At 47.8% G+C, this 26,686-nt stretch overlaps 1 protein-coding gene across 1 annotated transcript in view; it reads left to right on the top strand.

The window, feature by feature from the left end:
- CCDC7 (coiled-coil domain containing 7) overlaps positions 1 to 26,686 on the top strand; it is an 820,938-nt gene that overhangs the window by 473,864 nt on the left and 320,388 nt on the right. The window contains exon 16 of the mRNA XM_029587039.1: positions 16,276 to 16,341. Within this exon, the coding sequence (XP_029442899.1) occupies positions 16,276 to 16,341 (66 nt within the window). The remainder of the gene's footprint in view (positions 1 to 16,275; positions 16,342 to 26,686) is intronic.

The following is a 26,686-nucleotide window of genomic DNA, read 5'->3' as shown; positions in this document are numbered from 1 at the left end:
GAAGAAGGTCTGTAATAGATTCTAGGAACATGGGCCCTCGAGGAGCAAGTACCGGTTCCTATCTGCAATCTTGCCAATGTAACTCTTGATCTCTGTACCTGTGATAACGTTTTGGACGAACGGGAGTCTTCAGCGCTATGGGATTGTGGGCCCTCGAGGAGCAAGTACCAATTCCTATGTATAATAGAACTCACTGTGTTCATGTCCGCGATCGCCTCCAGGCAGTGAGGAGTCTTCTGAGTGTTCTGGCAATCTGAAATCAAAAAGAGAGAGCGGAGCCCCCGTGGAGCAGGTACTCCTGGTAAGTTTGAAAAGGCCAAGCATTGGGGAAGGATTCCCCTTGCTGACTCGGATCGTTGTTGCAAGTACAAATGGATGATGTCAGTATGGGGGGTTGCCCCCGAGGTTCGCGCCCTTGCTGATACAAAGTCTGGAGCACACACGCGCGCCCTTACGTCATCGGGAACATGGCGGATCCGTAGCATCAAGCCAGCCCAGGGACACCGGGACCAAGAGGCGAGAGAAGCCGAGGCCGCAACTATCCATCAGAGCCAAAGGGAGTCGCATCCCAGGTAAGAGGGTGGAGTGAGGGGTGAGAAGAGGCACGAACGCAACAATAACAAAGGATATTAATAGGAAACATGATCCTAAATAAAAATCCTTCAAGATCAAGTGTACATTACAACAAATATTCTCTACCTATATTGTCCTGAATACAGCATTCAAGGTATATCCTAACCATAAAGTTAGTTCAAGACCATAAAGTTTGGTACAAAGTAATCAAAACTTAATATCCTTTTTACTATGAAATATGGGGGAACCTAAATTCAAAGGAGCTTTTCTGTAGAATGTATTACAAGAACATAAGAAGGTTAACCCGTACATTATTTATTTATTACAATAACCCTCAGCTCGTGGTAGACCCAATTAAAGCTTTTGCATCCAAAAAAGACTTAAGGTTAGAAGGTTCATAATATATGTACTTAATGTTATTAAATCTCATAACACACTTATAGGGGTATCTTACAGTAACTTGAGCACCAAGTTGTCTTACTTGTGCCACAAGACTGAAGAAATCTTTACTTCTCTGCTGTGTACATTTAACTATATCTGGGAATAACCAAATTTTTTGACTGATACACAGCCTGTCTGTTACGTAGAAACAATTTAAGAACTAAATCCCTATTAGAGGGAAATATAAATGTAACAAGCAATGTTTCACTTTTCACCACTTGTTCCTCTCCAGATGGCTGTTCCAATATAGCAGTTAAATTCAATGAAGAAGATTCTATATTCCCATTCTGTTCTCGAGGAGATGTTAAATCCTCTTTATTGAAAGATTCAAAATAGATCTTTGCCAAGGGTGAAATAGTTTCCGACTCTATTTTTAAAACTTCTTGCAGATATTTTCTGAACTGACCACGTGGAGTAACATTAAATCTGGGGAAAATTTAACACTCTCAGATTCAAATATCTTATCTCATTTTTAATCTTTTCCAACTTCCTTTTCTGTAAAAGGTCTGTAAAAGGTCCCCTGGATTGATTCCATCGATGCTCAGGTCGATTCCATCGATGCCATCGATGCCCATGTTAATGCCATTGATGCCATCGATGCCCATATCGATGCCCATGTCAATGCCATCGATACCCATGTCGATGCCATTGATGGCAGTGTCGATTTCATCCATGCCATCGATGCCCGTGTCCATTCCATCGATGCCATCGACGCCCACATCGTTTCCATCGGTGCCATCAATGCCTTCTTCAATTCCACCAATGCTGTCGATGCCCTCGTTGATTTTGTCAATTCCATCGATACCTACACTGATACCATCGGTGCTTCCATCAATGTTATTGGTGCTCTGCCCGGGCCATTGACGCTTCCATCAATGCTTTCAATGATACCCTCGAGGCCACCTTCATTGCCGCCATAGATACCATCAATACTACCGTAGCACTTAAGTGCAATCCCCTCGACTAAACAAAATGCTGTATACTTCGGGTTCTTTACCAAAGCCCCGTATCATCCTAGGGCACTACATAGTACCAGGATCAGTGCAGGCATGATGACAGACCGTCACCACTCGCCATCCAAGACAGCGAGGGCATCCAACTCCGCGCTGGGGAAAGATCGGGTCAAGCACCGTGGCAATCATCGTCACCGGCATGGTGACCATCCGTCATCGACGTAATTCAGGACATCGGTGCTATCTTACTCAGTGCTGAAGAATGACTGGGCCGAGCGCCGAGGGAGACATCGCTACTGCCACCGCCACTGTTCCGCATATTGGTGGCAGTTCCTCAGTGCTGGTGAATGATCGGGCCGAGCTTCAAGGGATACCTATTCCGCACCGGCATCAATGTACATTGAGCCAGTTGCGAAGCGGGTCCGGGTTCATGAGTCATGTGTTCCTCTGTACCCAAGGCGCCGAGGCGTTCCCCACCAACACCGGTGCAGGGTTCTGAGCCACCACAAAATAATGTGGAAGTGCCAGACATTCCTAGCCTGTCTCCTCAATAGCTGCGCTACCATACCAGATTACAGAGTTGAGTCGGACGTTTTCATCCTTCAGGCTGTCCTCGATGCTTCCCGAAATCCATGGAGCCATCGATCTTCAACGATCGTCCTTCTGCGATCCACCACGAAGGACGGTAAGTATTCTAATCCCGCTTCAGCAACAATCCTATCGAGACCTGCTTGCTAAATCGGGCCACATGGTTTCGGAAGGTTCTAGGTCGTGTTATCTTCCAAGAACCGTATTAGTGTCACATATCACTATTGCCAGCTATGTTTGACACAACATCAAGAGAACCTCTCTACCAATAATTTGGGATTGCATCGAGACATCCTGCTGTTGTCAGCAACGGGACTCCGTACTCGATAATACTCTGGTTTCTGATTCCTAATTAAGGCCCGAAGTCCAAGATGCATTAGCTGATCTGCTAGACACAAGATCCAGCAGACACTGCTTCAATTACAAGCCCACCTCGAGACCTGCGTCAGCTCTCGACGTTTTCTTGCACAGCAGACAGAGATGTGGGTAAGACTTTTACCGCTCGCGCTCCCATGGGAGACTAGCTGATATTCAGATTACATCAGCTCCGCCAGTTGGACACTTCCTGGTCTCTCAGCTTTGCCTGATATCAGAGCGGTCACCCCACTTAGTACCAGGGTTCAGGATACAGTCCCCCGGATGCTACAAAGCACGGGGGTGTGGGGGTGGGGAGTTTTAATCTCACTATTCTTTCTTGTAACAGAAAGCAGATGCTCTCTGCCCATCCTGGACCTCAGAAATATCAACTTCCTTCAGAAGAGACAGGTAAAATGGTGTCTCTCGTCACCATGCTTCCCTTACCGCAGTAACGGGCCAATAGAGAAAGAAGCGCGGGAGAGCCAGCGAGCACACGTTCTCCCAACGTGCGCTCAGGCCAGTGTCCTGGGCGTGCGATTCAGTATCGGCCTGCATGCAAATGAGGGCCCGTGGTAAAAGGATGCGCTAGGGACACTAGCGCATCCCTAGCGCCTCCTTTTTGACAGAAGCGGTGGCTGTCAGCGGGTTTGACAGCCAACGCTCAATTTTACCGGCGTCGGTTCTCGAACCCGCTGACAGCCACGGGTTCGGAAAACAGATACCGGCAAAACTGAGCGTCCGTCTTCCAACCTGTGGGCCGCGGGCAGATTTTTGATTTTTTTTTTTTTTAATTTTTGATTGTTTTTTTTTTTTTTGGGGCCTCCGACTTAATATCGCTATGATATTAAGTCGGAGGGTGTACAGAAAAGCAGTTTTTCTGCTTTTTTGTACACTTTCCTGGTGCCGACCGAAATAAAATGTGCGGCTTCGCTGCACATTTTTCTTTCTGTTTCGCACGGGAATGGCTAATAGGCCCATCAACATGCATTTGCATGTTGCAGGCGCTATTAGTTTCGGGGGGGTTGGCCGCGTGTTTTTGACGTGCTATTACCCCTTACTGTATAAGGGGTAAAAATAGCACGTCGAAAACGCGCGGCCAAACGCGGGCTAACAGTGCTCTCCGCTGGAGCGCACTTTACTGTATCGGCCTCCAAGTGGGTTGCCTCTCTCCTCTAGTCTTTCTGTGTGCTTCATAGTGAGTCAACAATATTACAATCCTAAGTTCTGCCGGTTGCACTAGCTTTGACATCTTGTGTATTTCACCAAAATCAATGGCAGTGACTGCTGTTTCTCTACGGAGTAAAACATCATTCACGTTTTTCCTTGCATGTACAACTTCCTAACAGCAGTCAATCCAAGCAGGGAACTCTATCTTCTCCACGAGTCACTATAAATCTACTACCTGGGATTGCTGTTTAACTATCAGTTCTGGACAGTACAGTCACAACGAACTTCCTGGCCAACACGCACAGACATACTGACAAATTCTTACACATCTCTGTACACATGCAACATAACCTTAGCCCCTCAATTGTTTCATTGATGGGCCATGGGGTTCTTTTTACTATCCATTTTACTCATATGCCCAGATTGGCTATGAGTAAGATTCAGTGGAATTTTCAATTATCAGTGGCTCTAAACTGTTCAACCGCTTTCGTCCCTGATCCATATTACCGATCTAGAACCAAATCCTCAGATGGTCCTGCTCACAGTCGCATTTATTTAGGGTTGAAGAGTTCGAATCCACATCTTCCCAACCCAATATGCACCTATTTCGCTCCATACAAAGTTTCACATCAACTTTCTGGAGCTTTGAGCTATGAGTTATGCCTTAAAATACTGCCTCTGCAACAAACCTTTGTGCATACAGACAGACAGCATAGTAGCAATGTGGTATTCCAACACACAAGCACGCACAACCTCTTAGCTGCTCTGCCAGGAAGCTGCACAGCTCTAGCCTTTGGCCCTTGCACACGTCATGCATTCCCAGGCCACTTATCTAACAGACTTACCGAACGCACTAGCTGTTGCGGTTCTGGCCGCGAGCACCGCGGCCAGGCCCTTACCTCCGGGCTCCCAGACCTGCTCCCGCTTCCTGAGGCCTAGTCTGCAGCCTGGATGGCGGCGTCCCCGCTGGGGCTGCGCCGCTGCGAGCTCTCCCGTGGATGCCCTGATCTTAGGCGCGCTTCTAGGCCATTTCCTGCCAGTGGTAACTCTGCCCAAATCCTGAAGTCAGACACCGCGGCCTTGATAAGCCGGCCGCGGCCATCCAGTTTTGGCCTTGCAACGGGTTAGCCTCCCGGTTTCCTGTTGCGCTGTGCCCCGGAGTGACTCACTTGGTTTCGTCGCTCCGTTCCTGCTACAGTACCTGCTTGGTTCCTGCCTGCCTGCTTGCTACAGTACCGGCTTGGTTCCTGCTTGCCTGCTACAGTACCTGCCTGGTTCCTGCCTGCCTGCTACAGTACCTACCTGGTTCTTGCTTGCCTGCTACAGTACCTGCCTGGTTCCAGTACCCGAATCCTGCTACAGTTCTTGCCTGGTTCCAGTACCCGAATCCTGCCATAGTTCCTGCCTGGTTCCAGTACCCGCGTCTTGCTATAGTTCCTGCCTGGTTCCAGAACCCGAGCCCAGTTACAGTATTGCTATTGTCTTAGTCTGGTTCCAGTTACCTGTCCTGATCCACAACCCGCCTAAGTCCCAGCGGCCGGGCCTCTACGGGCTCCTCCCGGGGGGGGGGCTTCGGCTTCCAAGGGTGAAGACCATCTACGTCCTGCCTGAACATCTGCCTCCCGGCCTGCTTTTCATTAGAGACATTGTCCACCTTTCCCAGTCTCCGGCAGGTCAGTCTCCAGCAGGGCGGCCCAAGGTTCCACTAAACAGAGACTCCCATAACACTAGCAGACCTTTTCCATAGATGTTTCCATCCTCTCGATGTTGTGTTTGTGGCATTGTGGACCCTTAGTTGCTGTGGAGATGACTTCTTCCATGGGGAGGGGCCCAGTGGGGAACTACAACGATAGGCTAACCTCAGAGAACAGACACTGGAAGGTGGAACGCTTTATTGTACTGCTGTAGAAAGATGGTATGATGCAGGAAGGAAAGGCACTGAAGTCCGCAAGGTGCCTATACGTTCAGACAGTCTCAGATGTAGAAGTCTCACCCAGATGTTCAAGATAGCTAGCAACCTGCAGTGCGGGCAAGGCCGAGTATTTTGGGTGGAGTTGGAGCACCGGATTGTAGAGGTACTCACAGGAGCGTAGTGCGGTGTCTTCCTGGTGATGAAGATGGTGGGACCAGAGGTCCAAGGTGCAGGACACACATACTGATAGGCCCTTGAGGAGCGAGTACCTGAATCCTGAAATTAGAAAGAGAGAGAGACCCCTGAGGAGCGGTTGTCTAGTTATTAGAAACCCCGAAGGGTGGTTGGAAGCGAGAGACCCCTGAGGAGCGGGTGTCTAAAGCTTCGTAAGGAGCGAGATCCCCGGAGGGTAGCGAGGCATCTAAGCGAGCAGCTCAGAACAGTCGGAGAAACTTGAACCGAAGTCCTTGCTAACTCGAAGATGGTAGTGTAGTGGAGGCTTTAAATACGTTGAGGTATCGACGTCATGCGGTGGGAATGCCCCTGAGTTTCCCGCCATGACATGTATTTGAGCATAGGCAATGTGCGCGTGCGCACCCTAGGAGGCCACAGGAAGGAGCATGGCGGACTGGAATGCCCATGCTGAGTTGGAGACGCCGAGGGTTTCGGCACATGGCACCAGAGGCAGCCATCTTGCCCAAGAAGGAGGAAAAGGGTAGAAAAGAGGTAAGACAGAGTGGTCGCAGCCATCTGCGACCGACGGACTCAAAACTTCTCGAGGCTTTCTTCGGAACTTCTACTTGTCTTCAGTTGCTGTGAGTACCATGCTGCAAAAACCCTATTTTGTATCTACGTGGGAATCCTCTCTGGTGTACCCCACTCTGTGGACCATTACTGTGAGTCAATAGAGGAACCATCTCCGGGTCTACCCTGATCTGTGGACCCACGCCGTGATATCGCTAAAGGAACCTCGCCGGTATACCCCGCTCTGCGGACCACTACCATGACCTCCCACCGAGGAACCCTCTTGTGTACCATCTCTAGGGATGCAGTGTAACTTCAGTGACTGTACTATATCCCAGTACTCCCGCTCCTCAGGTAGTGCCGTAGCTATTGCCGGACTTCAGTCTTCCTAGCTGAGTCTGACATCAGCATCTGCTCTGTCTCTCCGTGGCCTGCCTCCTGGGGTGACCCTCTCTCTACTTCTCCATCTCTGCTGTATTTCATCCCACAGCCGAGACTCCGCCTCCCAACAGTGAGGCTCAGGGGGGCTCCTCCCCTGGGCGGTTCCACCTCTTGCCTCGGCCAATGGGTCCACATACTTACAGATCCTAACAAATACTTTTAATCTGAGGGTGACTATATTCCTGTACTAAGCTGGAAAGCTTTTAAGGCAGATAGAAGAGATGACAGCTAAAATTAAAACCATGGAACTTCAGCACAAACAAAACTGTTCTTGGAAGACCCTGCGGTCTCTAGAGCAGTGTCGCAGGGACCTACAATCGATTGACATAGCCAAAATTGGTAGAGCTTTTAAGTACTCTAAGCTTCAATTCTATGAACACGGTGACAAAATAGGATCCTTTCTAGCTCGCTCCATTAGGAAGAGGGCCGGGAAGTCTATAATATCTGGGGACAGACCTTGACTGCGCCCAAAGATATTGACTCGGCCTTTTTAAAATTTTATGAACAACTGTATAGGACAGCTGACCAGGAGAACGGGGCTGGTGCACAAGACTTTTTAGCTTCTCTCCCTCTACCCAGACTTACTGACGATCATAAGACTAGATTGATGACCCCCATTACAAGGGAAGAGATTCATTTGGCGATAAGTTCATTGGCGAAGGGGAAAAGCCCAGACTCAGATGCATACCCAATTGACATGTATAAAAAGTACTTTAAAGAAATTGTCCCATATTTGACTCCAGTGTACAATGGCACACGGGAACCCGGGGGAAATCTGTGGCATCTGACAGACGCACCAATTACCCTGCTCCTCAAACCAGGCAAAGACCCCTTAGAGTGTGGGTCCTACCTGTTACGCATCCCACCCGCGGCCATCCCATGCACGGACCTGCTTACCTTCATGGTCCCATAGCAGGCCCCGGGACGACTCCCTCGCAGTAGTTTCCCGTCCTGCCAGGCCCCGGCGTCCCGCGGCGGTGGTCGTCGGGCCTTCCACTGTGCGCCGGGCCTCAAGCCGAGGTTTGGCGTCCTCGGCCATCTTGGCCACGCCCATAAACGCATGCGCACGGACTGCCCGGACTCATGTAGGGCCAAGGGCGGGTCCTAGCTCCGTGGCGCGCCCTGATTGATCCCCCGATATAAGGAAGTTCCTGTCTTCACTTCCTTGCCTTGACAATCGGGTCGGTTTGCTCTGAGATTGCCTCTGCGCTTGTACTTGTGCTTGCTTGTCCTAGTCTCGTTCCAGGATCCTTCTGTTCCAGTTTTGTTCCTGACTCGTTCCTGCATCCTAGTTCCTGTTCCTGCTTGTTCCTGTGTTCGTCTGTCTGTCTACCCAGGTAGTATCCTCGGACTGCCTTACTGGTACTGACCTCAGCCTTTTCCTGACCTGCCTGACTGCCTGCCTCCTTCCTCAAAGATCACAGTCTGTTCCTGACCTGCCTGCCTGCCTGCCGCCTGCCTCAAAGACCGCAGCCTGTTCCTGACCTGCTTGCTTGCCTGCCGCCTGCCTTTAAGACGACAGCCTGTTCCTGACCTGCCTGCCGCCTGCCTCAAAGACCACAGCCTGTTCCTGATCTGCCTGCCTGCCGCCTGCCTCAAGACCTCAGCCTGCCTTCGACTTCATTTGACCTCCGGTGCTTGACCCCTGCTTTGCCTGACCACTCTCAGACTGACCTCTGGATATTGTCCTTTCGCCTGCCTGACCTCGTCTTCAGATTCTGGCTCTGTTCCTCGCCTTGTTATTACCAACTCTGTTCTGGTTCTCTCTGCTCCAACCAGTTGTCATTCTTGAACCCGATCAAGGTCCCCCTGTCTCTATGGGCATGCCGGACTTTCACTGTCCTAGGAGACCCTGCGAGGCCCACCTAAGTCCAAGCGGTCCGGGTTCCTACGGGCTCCTCCCGGGGGGACCTCGGACTTCCTGTGGTGAAGCTCCTCCTAGCCTCTGTCTCCTCTAGTACTCCGCCCCCTGGGGGCAGTTACCTCCTGTTCCCTTTCAGGAGGTGTTCCATATCTGCCCCAGGACAAGAGTCCACCCCCAAGCGCAACACTACCGCCCCATATCACTCTTAAACTCAGACATAAAAATTCTGGCAAAAGTATTGCAACTTTGCTTGGAACCCCTTATGCCCCATCTTATTTATACAGATCAGATGGGCTTCATTAAAGGGTGAGTATCTACCCCTAACACCTGGCGGGTATTTAACATTATACATCAGGCTTGCAGCAAAAAGATTCCGGGGCTGATAATATCACTAGATGCTGAGAAGCCTTTGATAGGGTGTCCTGGCCCTTTATGCTTGCTACTCTAAAGGAAATGGGATTCCCGGATACATTTATAGCTTGGATTTTAGCCATGTATGAAAATCCCCGGGCCCGGTTGTTAATCAATAAGAACCTAACCCTGTTTTTCTCTATCCTATGCAGGACCCATCAGAGATGCCCGCTTTCCCCCTTGTTATTCGACATAGCCATCGAGCCCTTAGCAGCAGCCATCAGATCCCACCCTAAAATTCGGGGATTTTATATAGGGAACATAAACTGGCACTCTATGCGGATGACCTATTAGTTTTTTTGACTGACGCAGCTGGATCCGGATCAGCCTTTTTAGGCCTGGTGGCTTATTATGGGTCCTTATCCGGATATAAATTGAACTATGACAAATCTGAGATTTTCCCCTTGGGTGGTATAGCACGGGTCCCTGATTGCCTGTCCAGAATGCGCACTGTATGAGACAGGTTTAAATACCTGGGGATTTTTTTTTAATTTATACTTTATTAAATTTCTTATTACATTTTATAATGAAAAGAGAAATAAGAAAAATTTTTGGCTTACAACACACATTTCTCCAACAGGTAAAAACTATAACAGAACAATCAAAATGTATGTACTTCCAAGATTTTAGTCCACTTTATAGGGGAGCATAAAAAGAAAAATATTTTTTTTAATTTCTAAATCATACCAATGTCTTTATTGGAGACAATTATTTTTTTTTTTACTGGGTTTAAATTATTCCCAATCATAAAGACTGTTACTATGCACTTATCCATCTTTATCAACAAGAAATACTTCAAGGTGGGCAGGCTCTGTTAAAACACATTTATTCTTATGTAAAGTGACCAAGCACTTACAAGGAAATTTGAGAAAGAACATGACCCCTAGGTCCAATACTCTCTGCCTCATTACTAGAAACTGCTTCCGCCTTAATTGTGTGCTCCTAGAGACGTCTGGGAACACCTGGACCCTTTGACCACAGAAGTTAAATTCTTTGTTTTTAAAATACTTCTGGAGGACCAGATTTCTCTCTTGTTCTAAACTAAAAACCACTATTAAAGTGGCTCTAGTTTGTATATCATCATCAGAAGACTCCAAAAAAGCTGTCAAATTTTGGCTAATTGTTGAAATAACATCTATTTCCCCCTCTTGTGCTATTACCACTCTTTTCATGTTAGATACATAACACATTTTGGATATAAGCATATCCTTTGAAATACACAAAACTTCTTTTACATATTTTCTAAACAGCTCTTGGCAGAAATTAATCTGGTAGTTGGGAAATTCAAGAATCTTAGATTTTTACACCTCATAGTATTTTCTAACCCCTCTAATTGCTTATATATCATTAACGAATCCTTTATAAAAGTAGTCCCAGATGCTTGTAAAGACATTATCTGTGAAGTAGAGGATGCACTAGATGTGTAATACGCTTACTGTGGTCTTCCAAAGTGTTCCTTGTCTCCATGGTAAAGTTGGTAGATTGGGCCATGGATAAAGATAACATCTTTTCCATTTTAGTGACAGCTTTCCATACATCCACCAGTGTTATATTGTCAGGATTGGCCATCTCTGGCTCTGAATCTAAGGAAATACCAGCCCTCACATTATTTTCAACAAGTGATAGGCAAGTCTTATCCTGACCTGGTGGTGTAACTCCTCTGTCTGTTGGAGATATTAATTCCATCAAACTGGGGGTAGCTTCGTTGTTAGCCCCATTACCTCCAGAGGTTAGATTGGGATCCTGTTATTGGGCAAGACTACTAGAGGCTCCCAACGAGAAAGAAATGTCAGGGATAACCTCTCTCGAGGTTTGACTCACCCTTCTGAGAATATGTTGGTCCATCAGTCCTTTTATCTCTTTTCTAATAGGTGTGGAAGTCACAGGTTTTACCTTCCTCTTTTTCCCCATTGGCGCCAGTCTCTCCGGTAAAGAAACTTTCCAAGAGAAATTCTCTCCCAGGGGCGCGCCCCTTTGGTGGGCGGCTTCAGCTGCGCGCCAGCGGCTGCGCGCTGCTGCACTGCGATTTAAATAGGTGCAGCCGGCAGGTTTTGATGACATCAAGATAGGGAAGTCAGGTCTCAACACCTCCGGATTGGTCCCTTTTGCCCAGGTGCCTTTCGGTGCGGCTTCTCCTTCGGTAAGGCTCCCACCTCTCTGCCGCTACACTGCGATTTAAATAGGTGCAGCCGGCAGGTTTTGATGATGTCAAGATAGGGAAGTCGGGTCTCAACACCTCCGGATTGGTCCCTTTTGCCCAGGCACCTTTCGGCGCGACTTCTCCTTCGGTAAGGCTCCCCATACCTGGGGATTTTTATACCTACGAACTACAAGAAACTTTGTGCCACGAACATAGCTCCTCTGTTTACAGAAGTGAAGCAGCATTTAAAGAGTTGAGAGGACATTCAGGTACCATGGGCGGGCCGCATACATTTAATCAAGATGGTACTTCTGCCTAAATTTCTTTATGTCTTTCAGCTTGTCTCCTGTAATGTTCGGGCCTCGCAGTTACACGAGTTACATGGGTTAATTCGGAAATTTATATGGAAATTTAAGCCAGCAAGGATAAAGTTAAGTTCCCTATGGTTACCTAAAAAGCAAGGGGGCATGGCCCTGCCCAACTTTCGGCTATACTAATGGGCTGCCCGCTTGGTCAGCCTGACCTACTGGGAAAGTGACAGAAATCCTGGGTGGCTGAAACTGGAGAAAGAACACTTCTTTCTCCAGTTTCAGCCACCCAGGATTTCTGTCACTTTCCCAGTAGGTCAGGCTGACCAAGCGGGCAGCCCATTAGTATAGCCGAAAGTTGGGCAGGGCCATGCCCCCTTGCTACCCTTCTGTTCTTACCTTTGCCCCCTTCCTACCCTTCTGTTCTTACCTCCCACCTCCCCATCTCCCACAAAGCCTGCTGCTTGAACTCTCTTATAGCCCATACATTGCAGCAATGAGACAGCTGTGCCGCTTTATGGGACAACGGATGGACCTCCTCTCTCCCCTTGCCCCGATTTTTAGAAACCCCAGCATCTCATGGTAGTCATTCTATCCTGGCTTTGCAAATTGGCATAGACTGGGCCTACGTTGCATAGCTCAACTTTGGGATGATGAGGGTTTCCTCCCTTTCTCTGAACTAGTGGAGGAGTATGAGTTTCCAGCTACCTTCCAAGCGTCTTATCTACAACTTCGGCGGGCCCTTCAAACTAAACTGGATTTACAGCGCCCACTTCCCCCGTTAAATAGGTTGAAAACCTACCTTTTCTCTGGGTGTGGGACAGTTAAAGGGGTGGTGAATATTTACTGGGGGGTCCCTGGTGCAAAAAATGGGGGTCTGTATCCCTCAGTCCCTTATAGATCAATGGAACACTGTCTTAGGACTGTCCTTAACAGGGTCCTCATGGAAACACATATGGGCTTCTACTCATAAGCTTTCCATTTGCTGCAGAAGAGTTGAACTGGGGGTGTAATTACTACATAGAACATACCGAACCCCAATGTACTATAAAGTTTTGTTCCCTAGCTATCATATTCATTGCTGGAGTGGCTGTGGTGAATTCAGAACATATATCCACATGTGGTGGCATTGTCCTGGGATTGCATGGTATTAGGGGGAGGTGTCGAAAGAAATAGAAAACATTCTCAACACTGAGTTCCAGCTCCTTCCCAAATTGGGTTTACTGGGGATCTGGCAGGACTCCAGGATCCTGCTCAAATTTTTGTTGTGTTCCGCACCCACGGCCGCCCGTGGGCACAGCCCCCTACCTCTTCCGACGACCAGGCCAGCGGCAGCATCAGGGCTGACTGCCCTGCCCCAAGCTTGGCACCCCCGCGCGGTGGCGCGGGCCTTCGGGCTGGCCGCCAGGATCGGAGCCGTCCCTGCTCCTCCCTCACGGCCGCTGCTGCTCTTCTCCGCGGCCCGGATCCTAGATGGCCGCCGCCATCCTTAGGCGCAAGGCCGCGCCCCTTCACCAGAGTTAAAGGGACCTCGTCCCTTTAATTGCCTGCAGCTGATTCCTATCTCCAGGGTCAGAGGAAGTATATAAGGAGACTTCCTCTGACCATTCCTCGACTTGGCAACGTCCTCCATCGCTGTCTAGACTGCTTGCTTCTGTGAGTTCCCTGAGCTTGGCTTCTGGTTCCTGCTTCGTCTTGGTGTTCCTGGTTCCTGACTTCGGATTGGCTTATGGTGATTCTCTGGTGTACGACTTCGGATTGGCAAGCGGTGATTCTCTGGTGTACGACTTCAGACTGGTGAGCGACGACTCTCTGGCACTCGGCCTAGGACTCCTTCAATACTACTGTCTCCAAGGGCCCACCTAAGTCCCAGCGGCCCGGGTCCCTACGGGCTCCTCCCGGGGGGACTGCAGGCTTCCAGGGCGAAGCTCCAGTCAGCCCTTGCACCATCACCTGACCTCTCAAAGGTCCACCTAAGTCCCAGCGGTCTGGGTTCCTACGGGCTCCTCCTGGGGGAACCGCGGACTTCCATGGGTGAAGACACTGCTCCTCTTCTCGACTCTTCCTCCGCTTCCACTGTCGCCACAGTCTCCAGTGCCAAGGGCTCACTGGTCACATCTTCGGTTCAGCCTCCCCACCCGACGGGAGAACCTTCGGACCTCCCTCCTAAGGAATTCCATCCTCCCGTTGGCCCAAGGGTTCACAACCCGAGCTTAACAATTTTGACCATTAGTGGGACAACTGTTGTTGGCGGCCAGATACACAATTGCAACAAAATGGAAATCTAATCCAGATCTTAATTACTGGAAAGCCCAGGGTAGGAGTATTATGGATATAGAAAAACTTAGATATGATTTACTTAATAAAGGATTTAAGTTCCATCAGATTTGGGGGCCCTATCTTACTCATTATAATATTGATCATTTGTAAAGGGTAATTTGAGGGCAAGGGTGCAAGTATCAGCCTATTTTGTACCAATACAATAATAGAGCACATTTTACTTCTTCATAAATGTAATTGCCCAATATCTCTGTACCGCAATGTTGGTTTGGTTTTTTTATTATCATGTAACACTTGGTAATATGACCTGTAATATGTCTATGTATCAAAATGCCACCAGAGGACAATGTATTCTCTTCTATACATGGATGTCCGGTATTGTTAAATAGGCTCCACCACAAATCGGCGATAGCCTTATTGGTACAAATACCGTGTTTATTATATATTTTCTTTATATTTTCTTTTCAACTACGTGATTCTTTTATCTTTCAGTGATATCCCTCCACCTGAGGTGTTTGTTTTAAAAAATTATATTCATGGTCTTTTTCAAATAGCACTCTCTTATACGGTCACCTTATTTCACCAGTTTTTAGTATTATTTTGTACTTAGCTCTGTTGTTAGACGTAATCTTCTCTTTTGTGGATCATCCATGTTAGCGAAATTAGAGCTGTCAGCCCGACACTGACAGTGTTTCGACTACCCCATCTTCCTCAGGGACTAAGAGATGTTTTTGCTATCTTTTTAGCCTTCCTCCACGCCAAGAAGCCAGCAGAGGGTAGAAGAAATCCTTGTGTGTTGGGGAAGAGTATAGTGATGGGAGTATACTACCGTCCACCTGGCCAAGATGGTGAGACGGACAGTGAAATGCTAAGAGAAATTGGGGAAGATAACCAGATTGGTGTGTTTGTGCTTTAAATAGGCAGCTAATAAACAGAAGTTAGTGTGTTTGTATTAAAAAAAAAAGTAGCCAGAAACTGGAAATAAGCTAGGAGCAGTTTAAACCTAAGTAAAAAGTTGAAAAGTTCAGTCACTCACTTGGAAAGGTGTTAAGGTAGTGTGATTTGGTTTGTTTGATTAGGTACCAACATTTGTTAATCGGGACCACAGTCAGTCACTCAGGCTGACTAACTGAAGTGTTAAGGTTGTGTGATTGATTTACTTAGGTACCATCATTTGTTAATTAGAACAGCAGGAGTCACTCAGGACATCTAACTGTAATGTAAATCTCCAAAGGGATTTTTTTGTACTAATTTACCTTAGAAGCAAAAGATATATTGCAAGGGAAGAACTCAGTAACCCACAATCCAATGGGAGCAATGAGAGGAGAGGATCACCTTGCTGGTGGCTGAAAGGAATCAGTAAGTTTTGCTTGGGAAATTTTTTAAAAGTATTGGGGAGAGGTAAACTATTGGAGTCTATTATTTAGTGTGTTTGTGCTTTAAATAGTCAGTAAGGCAGCTAATAAACAGAAGTTCCCTCTTTCTTGTTTGGGGTAGTTTCTTGATAGGGATTACATACTTGTGAGGACTGTCATCTTGCTTGTTCTTGGAGAAAGCAGAGTTGTTCCAAGAACAGCATGATTTTAGTCCTCACGAAACCTGCCTTTTCCCTTTGAAGTTAGCTCCAAGTTTAAGCTAAGGGATTAGAGTAAAGGGGGCCCCCGTGTGGCCATCTGGGAGAATGGCATGCTGTACATGTCCAGTAGGGCATGCTCAAATTTCTAGAAACTTTGACATGAGTTCCATGCCAGTCTCCATCTGATGATGTCACCAATTTATGAAGACTGACATCCTGCTGTCCTCAGAAAACACCTGTAACAGGTAAGCAACTGTGCTATCCTATACCTATGGAGAATATCTTTTATCGACTAAGATGCTTAGATCTATAAATGGGAGAAGTGGAGAGAAGAGGGGTATGAATATTTGTCAATTAATACCCATAATAATCAAAGCAAAAGGTTTAAATGTCTATGTTTTGAAATTTTAACCCAAAATGTTCTTATAAACCTTGCTTTCAGGACCTGTATAAATATTATTGGTTTTTTTAAAAACAGAAGGAGATTACAAAGCTAAAAGTACTCTTTCTTGTATTACAGAAAAAGACAAATGAACTTCAGTTGGAGAAGAAAGATCTAGAGAGTAAACTGCAAAATGCTTTAAAGGTAAAGAAAATTCTTATAAGATACTGATTTGTCTTTCCTTTCCTTTCCTTTCTTTGGCATGCCCAGGTAGCTGCAGGGGTCCTCACTGGCCTCAAGGGTTGGAGGGACATCTCCTATACAATTTTTCAGCACTGCCCTTGATTGATTGAGCCTAAGTGGCAGAGGTTGTCTTCCCCAACAAAGGACTGCAGTAATTTATGACCAAATCTGATTTTTTTTCATTTTCTTACTATAAGGAGCACTTGATCCACCCATTCTGTACCTGTCTACTATGCTACACAGATCTTACTCAAGCTTTGATTTTCTCCCTGTCTTTTCCTACATTGAGGTCCTTTTTTGGTCTAAGTGTAATCCCCTGTGCTCAGGTTCTCCTTAGTGTAGAGCTTCCCAAACTGTGGGTCAGATTCGCAAATAAGGTCCCAAAACCTTCAGCTGAGTTCGCATGTGCCTCAAATTGCTGCGGTTTTTAGGCACTACCAGCAGAAGCATTTATAGTGAAAGTCACCAAGGGGTCCATGAGCCTACATGCACTCACAGACCCTGCGGTGACCCTGTGAGGCTGTCCTCACATGAGTTTCCATGGTAACAGAAAGTCCTGCATGAGGAGAGATCAGGGCCTGTAAACTTGCCCTGGCCCTCTAATACTGCTGCTGCTTGGGACCAGCCATGACGAGAGGGGAGTGCAGAGTGTGCATGGACTGGTGATTACCATTGTTCCATCCTCACTCACTACTGATCCTACCCAAGAGAAACATGTTGCCATCAGCCAGCCCTCTTTTCCCACTAGTTGTCATCTACATTTGACCTGGTGCCCAAAGGAAAATGTTGCCACTGATCCTTGCCAGGTAGATGTTTGGAGGAGTGGCTGTTTGAAGGGAGGGATCAGTTGTAGGAATAGTTTAAGGTTGTATCAGGTGGAGAGGGATTTACTGTAGATGGTGAGAGAGGGGGAATCAATATATCAATTAAGAGTCAAAAAGTAGCAAAATGTATCAAAAGCACATATAAATTCATTCATTGTTCAGTTTCACAAAAGAATACAAAATATAAAACCCAAACTCACTCCACATTCATACCATAAAACCCCAAATTTTCAAAGATGGTTTTAACAATAAATAGAAAAAACTTCACATTGAAATATATTGTTTATAAACCCATTTATAAGATATAATTATTACATCAAATTCCAAAACTAATTTTTTGTTCACTTTTCTTTTCACATTGTTTATTTATTGTCTTGTACCTTATAGACTAGAGATGTGAATCGGAACCGGAATTGGTTCCGATTCCGGTTCCGATTCACATTGTGATTTTTTTTTTGTCCAGCCCGATCAGGTTTTTTTTTATCGGCTGCACCCGAGTCGATAAACAAAAAACCCACCCGACCCTTTAAAACTAATCCCTTAGCGTCCCCCACCCTCCTGACCCCCCCAAAAAAACGTTTTACAGGTATCTGGTGGTCCAGTGGGTGTCCCGGGAGCGATCTCCCGCTCTCGAGCCGTCGGCTGCCACTAATAAAAATGGCTCCGATGGCCTTTGCCCTTACCATGTGACAGGGTATCCGTACCATTGGCCGACCCCTGTCACATGGTAGGAGCACTGGATGGCCCGCGCCATTTTTAAAGATGGCAGGGCTGATACTTGGGGGTCCCAGATCACTCACCCTGAGGGATCACCAGAGCCTGTTGCCTCTTCACGGAGCCTGCTGCATTATTCAGGAAAGTGCTTCTTTTGCTCTTTGTTTAAAGTTTATTAAAAAAAAAAAAGACAAGAAGGAGTTGTTTTCTTTTTCCCTTTAATGCACAGTGAGAGCCGTCCGGCAGTGCTGGGACAGCGCAATTTTTTCTTCCTTCGGTCCCTTCGTTCGGCGGACGGCTCACAGTAGGTTCCCTCCTTCTTCCGGCCCTTGTTGCCTCTTCTCCCTTGCACCACGGCTGGCCCAAGCTCTCCTGGTGATGCCGCGTGGTGCTCCCTGTTCAGGCTGCGAGGATGCGTGATCGTGTCTTTCCCACACCGGCCTTTGCTCCCAGTGCCTCCCTGGGGGGGGAGGGACCATCAGGGAGCAATGCGAGCAGCATGAGCAGTGCTTGCTGTGTTTCAGGAAAGCAATGTACAGCGTGGTTAACACCTGAGGACCGTTCGTGCTCAGCTCGGGAATGGTGGCCATATTATCAACTTTTTGCTTGGCCGCTCAGACCACAGAAGAGAGTAGGGATCTCCCTCTCCCTTTGTCTCTGGAGGTTAGGCCTCCGGGGGAAGTTGTCCAGATGCTGGGGGCCCTCCTGGGAGCAATGAGGACCCCGGGGCTCTGTCTGATTCGTCTTCTTTTTCCTCAGATTTCGTGCTTTTGCTTGACAAGGCCTATAAGACCAGGAAGACTGCATGCTGAGGCTCGGTGAGGGAAGCCCCGGGGCAGCCCGCCAAGAGGTCTAGGCCCTTCAGGTCCACGGGGGCTCCTAGGGTCCTGCGGCTCCTGAGGGCTTCGACTCCCCCAGCTGTCACAGATTCTTTGACCGCCTTGAACAAGGAAGGGGCCAAGGGAGCAGATCCCCAGGAGGCGGTCCCAGGGGTTGATCCCCTGGATCCAAAACAGACTCCCATGCATCCCTCAAGGGAGATGACCCTAAGGTGGTGTGTTATTCCATAAGGAGGAGCTGAGCCCACTAATCCAGCGGTGTTGGGCATTGAGGTTCTGCGACAGGAATCCGAGCTGGGAGTGGTGGGCAAAGTCATGGTTGGCCTCGGGTCCAACAAACCTCTCGACCTGCTCAAGGTCCCAAGGTGGATGCTGCGGTTTCTGCAGTCACCAAGAAGCAACCATTCTGGTCACCGGCGCAGCGGCCTTAAGGGATCGTCAGGACAGAAAACTGGGGGTCCTCAAAATTTTCGAGGTGTCAGCTCTTGGCGCCCAGGCCGCTATGTGCAGCAGTTTCATGCTGTGAGCTGGTCTTCGCTGGGTTCAGCAGCTTCAGGGCGACAAGTCTTTGTCGGAGGCTGAGGCTCTGTTATGAATCGGCTCCTGTAGAGGGAGGAGTTAGCAATCTGTTAGGGTTCTCCGTGAGGATTTAGCAATCTGTTATGAATCGGCTTCCGTGGAGGGAGGAGTTAACAATCTGTTACGAATCGACTCCTGAGGTAGGAGGAGTTAGCAATCTGTTATGCTCTACTCCTCAAGAAGGGAGAGGTTAGCAATCTGTATGAACTGGCTCCTGTAGAAGGAGGAGTTAGCAATCTGATATGCTCAGCTCCTGTAGAGGGAGTAGTTAACAATCTGTTAAGGTATAGACTGCAGAGTAGCAATCTGTTATGAATCTGTAGCTGAAGACTCCTGATGGGGAAGGAGTAGCAATCTGTTACCAGCGGAGTGCTTGAAGAGGGCACCCAGCTATAGAGGAATGTAGATAGGTGGATCCTTGGGCCGATGGCAGATGACTGCGCCCCCAGGAGGATATCCTGAGAGGGATCACCGGCTAGGCTTGGATATGGAGACAGACACAGATAGTTCTTTTATTAGACAGGTTAGTAGAACCACCAGAGGTGGCAGTAGTGAGCTGATATGCCCAGCAGGGCTGAAGTCCCTCAGGTACTGGAACAGCGATCCCAGGGTTGCTGAGCTGTAGAGGAACTATAGATAGTGAGTAGACAGGGTATGCTGTGTTCATAGCCAGAAAAGGATGACAAAACTCACATAAGGTCTTAAGGAAGCTCAGTAGCTGGAAAGGGTTAGGCCCTCGAGGAGCGAGTACCTGGTTCCAGGGAAAGCTCTGAGAGAGCGATGGTAACTCACAAATATCTGTATCTGCGATAGCTTCCAGGTAGTAGAGAATCTTCAGAGTGTTCAGGAACATGGGCCCTCGAGGAGCGAGTACCGGTTCTTATCTGCAATCTGAAATAAAGAAAAGAGAGCGAGGCCCCCGAGGAGCGGGTATCCCTGGTAAGTCAGAGGAGGCAGAGTAGCTTGGGAGAAAAGCCAAAGCAATCCCCAGCAATCCCCTTGCTAACTCGAATCGTTAGCGAATACTGCGACCTTTTATATTGGAAGCGGATGACGTCATTCCAGGGGGACCTTCCCGAGGTTCGCGCCCTTGCTGGTACATCAATCGGAGCGCGTGCACGCACCCTACATCATCAGGCAACATGGCGGATCCGCAGCGACATGCCGGTCTGGGGACGCCGGAGGGAGACGGCAAGAAGACGCCGAGGCAGCTAACCGTCCATCAGACCCAGAGGGAGTCGCCACAGAGGTAAAGAGGGCGGAGTAAGGGTGTCGAGCAGCAACAGATGCAACAGATTCTCCAGGCGGAATGGCTGGAGGCCGTTGTGGTGTACAGTACTGATGCCCTTTATGACCTTCTCAGGACCTCCTCTGCATGATGATGTCAGCGGTTTCGGCCAGGGATCTCCTCTGATTGAAGAATTGGTCAGCTGACGTCTCCTCTAAGGCGCAGTTGGGATCTTTGCCCTTCAAGGGAAAATCGCTCTTCGGCAATGTTGCGTATTTGGACCATTGAATCAAGACGAGGTTGAAACCACCACCGAGGGCAAGCCCCAGTGGTCCTCATCATCGGGAGGCGGTACAGGTGAAGAAGACCCAACTGGAGCTTCACCTATACCAGCCCACGTCCAGAAGAAGACAAGGCGGTGTCAGGCAGACCGGGTCAAGGCTGGCGGCAGACAGGCGTAACCGGGAACAGACAGGAGGTCAGGGCAGGCAGTGAAGAAGCAGAACGATGAGGCAGGCTGGAGGTCAGGGCAGGCAGAAGCCAAAACCAGGAAGTCAGTCCGAAGATGGGAGCAGGAGCGGAGCCGGGACAGGAACACAGGATCAGGAAGACAAAGCTGGAACACAGGATCAGGAAGGCAACTGGAACGCAGGATCAGGAAGGCAAACTGGAACGCAGGATCAGGAACAAGCAACAACGCATTCTAGGAAGAGCCAGACCTGTTGCCAAGGCAAGGTGCTGAGATCTGAGCTGGGTTTAAATACCCAGGTTGAGTGACGTCATCTCCTGGGGCTGCAGAGAAGTTTCCCACTGTGGCCCCTTTAAGAAGGGGAGAGAGGCGCGCATGCGCGCCTAGTGAGATGCGTGCAGAGGTTGAGTCGGTAGTGTCCTGTGCCTTGTGGGCAGGATGCTGCTGCGGGATTCGGGTCCAGGCTTCCCTGGGCCGCCAGGAAGGACGGTCAGAGCAATCGCCCACTGAGGGAGTCCTAACATGCAAGGTCCTTGAGGAGATGATCAAGTCACTAGGGGAGAATAAGGTCCATAAGTTACCGGAGGCAGGCCAAAAGGCAAAAACTTCCCGTCCTCTTGTCCCCCGCTTCAAAGGGAATCTGAGATTCTGGGGGTCCAGATCCTTGGGTCCGTCCCCGAGACAAGTCTCCAGTCCTGGTCTCAGTCCTTTTGAGGCCGTTGATCCGGCAGAGATGGCTCTTCCCAGGGAGAAAGTGGTGCCAAGTCTTCCCAATGAGGCAAGGCTGGTCCACTCCTCAGTTCAGCGGATAGGAGGCCATCTCTCCCTGTTTTATGAGGAGTGGAACAAGGTAACTTCGGACCAGTTGGTCCTAAATGTGATAAGATAGTTACGGCTTACAGTTTGCTCAGCTGCTAAGAGACTGCTTTTTGGTGTGCCTGTGCTCGTACCAGGAGAAGGTGCTAGCAGTGAGGGCCACCATCCGACAACTTTGTCAGCTAGGAGCCATTGTCCCCATTCCCCCAGACGAACAAGGATCTGGACGCTACTCCATCTATTTCATAGTTCCCAAAAGGAATGCACGTTCCGACCCATCCTGGACTTGAAAAGAGTAAACTTGACTCTGAAAGTTCCTCAGGAACTTGACTCTGAAAGTTCCTCAGGGCAATCCCTATGCTACTACTCTAGAGACCCTATCTCCACACTTCCCTGCTCCTCGGGGCAGTTTCAGCGTTACTACATCAGAGAGCCTGTCCCCATGCTTCCCCGCTCCATGGGCCTGCTCTGGGCATCTCAGCCTTGGAGATCCTTCCTCTGGTTATCCTGTCTCCTGACCTGCTCGGCATTGCAATACTTTGGACTATTCCTTCAGACCCCGCTCCTCAGGGCATCCCGCAGTATTGCCTCGGTGCAGGTGTCTGCGATCATGTGGCTGTGACACAGACAACTATTCTACTCCTCCTTGCTCCTGGGCCACAGCCGTGGTCCAATCGCCAGTGTTTCCATTCCACCTCACTTCCCGACGATGGGGCCCTGTGGGGCTCAACCCCACAGGGAGAGTCAACTCCCACTTCGGGCCGAGAGTCCATGAAACCTACAAAACCTAACAATTAGGAAGGGAATGGTGAATAAAACAGAAAATGTCATAATGCCTCTGTATCACTCCATGGTGAGACCGCACCTTGATGACTGTGTACAATTCTGGTTGCCGCATCTCAGAAAAATATATAGTTTCGATGGAGAAGGTACAGAGAAGGCAACCAAAATGATAAAGGGGATGGAAAAGCTCCCTTATGAGGAAAGGCTAAAAAGGTTAGGGCTGTTCAGCTTGGAGAAGAGATGGCTGTGGAGGGATATGATAGAGGTCTTTAAAATCATGAGAGGTCTAGAATGGGTAAATGTGAATTGGTTATTTAGTCTTTTGGATAATAGAAGGACTAGGAGGCACTCCATGAAGTTGGCAAGCAACACATTTAAAACTAATCGGAGAAAATTCTTTTTCTCTCAATGCACAATTAAGCTCTGGAATTTGTTGCCAGAAGATGTTGTTAGTGCAGTTAGTGTAGATGGATTTAAAAAAGGTTTGGATAAGTTCATGGAGGAGAAGTCCATTAAATGCTATTAATCAAGTTGTCTTAGAGAATAGCCACTGCTATTACTGGCATCAGTAGCATGGGATCTACTTAGTGTTTGGGTACTTGTAGCCTGGATTGGCCACTATTGGAAACAGGATGCTGGACTTGATGGACCCTTCGTCTGATCCAGTATGGCAATTTCTTTGACATTCAAAGTGAGACGTACGTTCTCTCAACCTAGCTTGATGTTCCCCAGTAGAAACATAGAAACATAGAAACATAGAAATGACGGCAGAAGAAGACCGAATGGCCCATCCAGTCTGCCCAGCAAGCCTCACACATTTTTTCTCTCATTCTTATCTGTTACTCTTAGCTCCTTGTTCTATTTCCCTTCCACCCCCACCATTAATGTAGAGAGCAGTGATGGAGCTGCATGCAAGTGAAATATCTAGCTTGATTAGTTAGGGGTAGTAGGGGCAGTAACCGCCGCGATAAGCAAGCTACACCCATGCTTATTTGTTTTACCTAGACTATGTTGTACAGCTCTTGTTGGTTTTTTTTTACTTCTCCCCTGCTGTAGAAGCAGAGAGCCATGCTGGATATGCATTGAAAGTGAAGTATCAGGCACATTTGGTTTGGGGTAGTAACCGCCGTAACAAGCCAGCTACTCCTCGCTTTGTGATTGCGAATCCTTTTTTTCTTCACCCCTGTCGTTGAAGCTATGCAGGATATGCGTGAAGCATCAGTTTTTTGTTTTTGTTTTTTTTTTCCCCCTGCCGTTGTTTGTTGTTTGTTTGTTTGTTAATTTTTTTTTTTCCCCTGCCGTTGAAGCAGAGAGCTATGCTGGAAATGCGTGATGTATCAGTCTTTCTCCCATGCCGATGCAGCAGAGAACCATGCTGGATATGCATGGAAAGTGAAGTATCAGGCACATTTGGTTTGGGGTAGTAACCGCCGTAACAAGCCAGCTACTCCCCGCGTTTTGAGTGCGAACCCTTTTTCTTCTCCCTTGCCGTTGTAGCAGAGAGCTCTGCTGGATGTGTGAAGTATCAGTTATTCTTCTCCCCTGCCGTTGAAGCAGAGAGCTATGCTGTATATGCATTGAAAGTGAAGTATCAGGCATATTTGGTTTGGGGTAGTAACCGCCGTAACAAGCCAGCTACTCCCCTCTTTGTGAGTGCAAATCCTTTTTTCCATTACCTCTTGCTGTTGAAGCTTAGAGCGATGTAGGAGTCACAGTAAGCATGTGTATGTTTATTTAATAAGGGTATTGTGTCAATAGCCATCATTCTGGCGAGTCACCCACTCTTCATTGGCGGCCTCTTGACTTTATGGATCCGCAGTGTTTATCCCACGCCCCTTTGAAGTCTTTCACAGTTCTGGTCTTCACCACTTCCTCCGGAAGGGCATTCCAGGCATCCACCACCCTCTCCGTGAAGAAATACTTCCTGACATTGGTTCTGAATCTTCCTCCCTGGAGCCTCAAATCATGACCCCTGGTTCTGCTGATTATTTTCCTACGGAAGAGGTTTGTCGTTGTTTTTGGATCATTAAAACCTTTCAAGTATCTGAAAGTCTGTATCATATCACCTCTGCTCCTCCTCTCCTCCAGGGTGTACATATTTAGATTCTTCAATCTCTCCTCGTACGTCATCCTATGAAGATCCTCCACCTTCCTGGTCGCCCTTCTCTGTACCGCTTCCATCTTGTCTTTGTCTTTTTGTAGATACGGTCTCCAGAACTGAACACAGTACTCCAGGTGAGGCCTCACCAAGGACCTGTACAAGGGAATAATCACTTCCCTTTTCTTACTCGATATTCCTCTCTCTATGCAGCCTAGCATTCTTCTGGCTTTTGCTATCGCCTTGTCGCATTGTTTTGCTGTCTTCACATCATTAGACACTATCACCCCAAGGTCCCTCTCCTGCTCCGTGCACATCAGCCTTTCCCCCCCCATCGAGTACAGTTCATTCGGATTTCCACTCCCCATATGCATGACTTTGCACTTCTTGGCATTGAATCTCAGCTGCCATATCTTCGACCACTCTTCCAGTTTCCTTAGATCCCGTCTCATTCTCTCCACTCCTTCCGGCGTGTCCACTCTGTTGCAGATCTTAGTGTCATCCGCAAAAAGACAAACCTTACCTTCTATCCCGTCCGCAATGTCGCTCACAAAGATATTGAACAGGACCGGTCCCAACACCGATCCTTGCGGCACACCACTTAAAACCGCTCTCTCTTCAGAGAAGGCTCCATTTACCATCACAAATGAGAGTCCGTCAAGCTAGGTTGAGAGGACATTGCACAAATCTCATCTTGGAGTGAGTTTCCTCACTCCGAAGATCATCAAATCTTCACAAGAGACCACTGTTCTGTCCGTACGTCTCACTTTGAATGTCAAAGTGGCCCCTAATACCCTACACTAATACCTAACCCTCACCTCGAGTTACTAGGTGGGCCTGCCATAGGGATACAAATACCTGTCTAGGGAGATGACATCATGGCCAGTCTCTCTCTCTCTCTCAAAGTCTAATGTTATTGCAATTTGCATAAACCACACCCCTTTTGCTATCACATGCAATACCACATTTTGATAAATCCAGGCCATAGTTTGTAGTGCAGACCATGCATCGTTTGGATGGACTTCCTTTGAATTGCCTATACCTTATCAATGACTTTTTGTGTATGTGGTGGTACATATTCAGCTGCTGTGTGGCTCAGCTAGTTAGCTGGATAAACCTATCCGGTTAACTAGTGCTATATATAAACCTGTCTATCTTAAATTTATATGTATAAGTTTATCTGGCTAACTTTAGGACAGGTCTACAGGCCAACCCGAGTTAGCCAATAAGTGATTCGACTAACTGAATAACAGAATTAGCCGGCTAACTTACCCAGCTAACTCAAATCCTCCCAGATATGCCCCCTGCATACCCCTAACTTATCCAACTAAATTCTAGCCAGATAACTAGTATTTAGCGGGATAAGGGACAGAGAATGCCATTTTTGCCATTTAGATGTATACATTTAAGTTATACATCTAAATTATTTTTTAATATGGACCTCCAGGTCTTTAAAAGTGCAAGGTAGGGCTCTTACCAAAAACATTTACAGAGGTAATATTACTTCCTTCATTCAAAGAATGGGACCTGTAAGCACCCAGGTAATGGTTGGCTTTCCCAACAATTTTCTCATATGGACTGGCTATTTTGAAATCATCAGAACTGATGATCCCCAATTGTTTTTCTGCAGGTTCTTCCCCTCCACAATGGTATTTACCCTTGTATTTCTGAGCCCAAATGCATTTTTTTAAATTATAGAGCAGTTTGTGAACCTTCAACCTTTCTTCCAGTTTTTAAAGTCACCTTTCATCTGATCTGTCTTCCCTGGCATGTATACTCTAGATCAGATTTTCATATCATCTTGATTAGGAACATCATCTAGCTTTTCTACATTGTCATTTATAAAGACAGTGAAGAGGACTGGGCTAATGCTGATCACTGTGACAATTTGCTAGTCATTTTCTTTCACAAGTGGACCCCATTGACCAACATTTTTTCTGTCCTGTTATTTAATCA

This window comes from Rhinatrema bivittatum, chromosome 2 (genome assembly GCF_901001135.1).
Source record: "Rhinatrema bivittatum chromosome 2, aRhiBiv1.1, whole genome shotgun sequence".
Taxonomy (NCBI): Eukaryota; Metazoa; Chordata; class Amphibia; order Gymnophiona; family Rhinatrematidae; genus Rhinatrema; species Rhinatrema bivittatum.
Note: the sequence above shows the minus strand (reverse complement) of the source record. Positions and strands in the feature narration are given on the sequence as shown.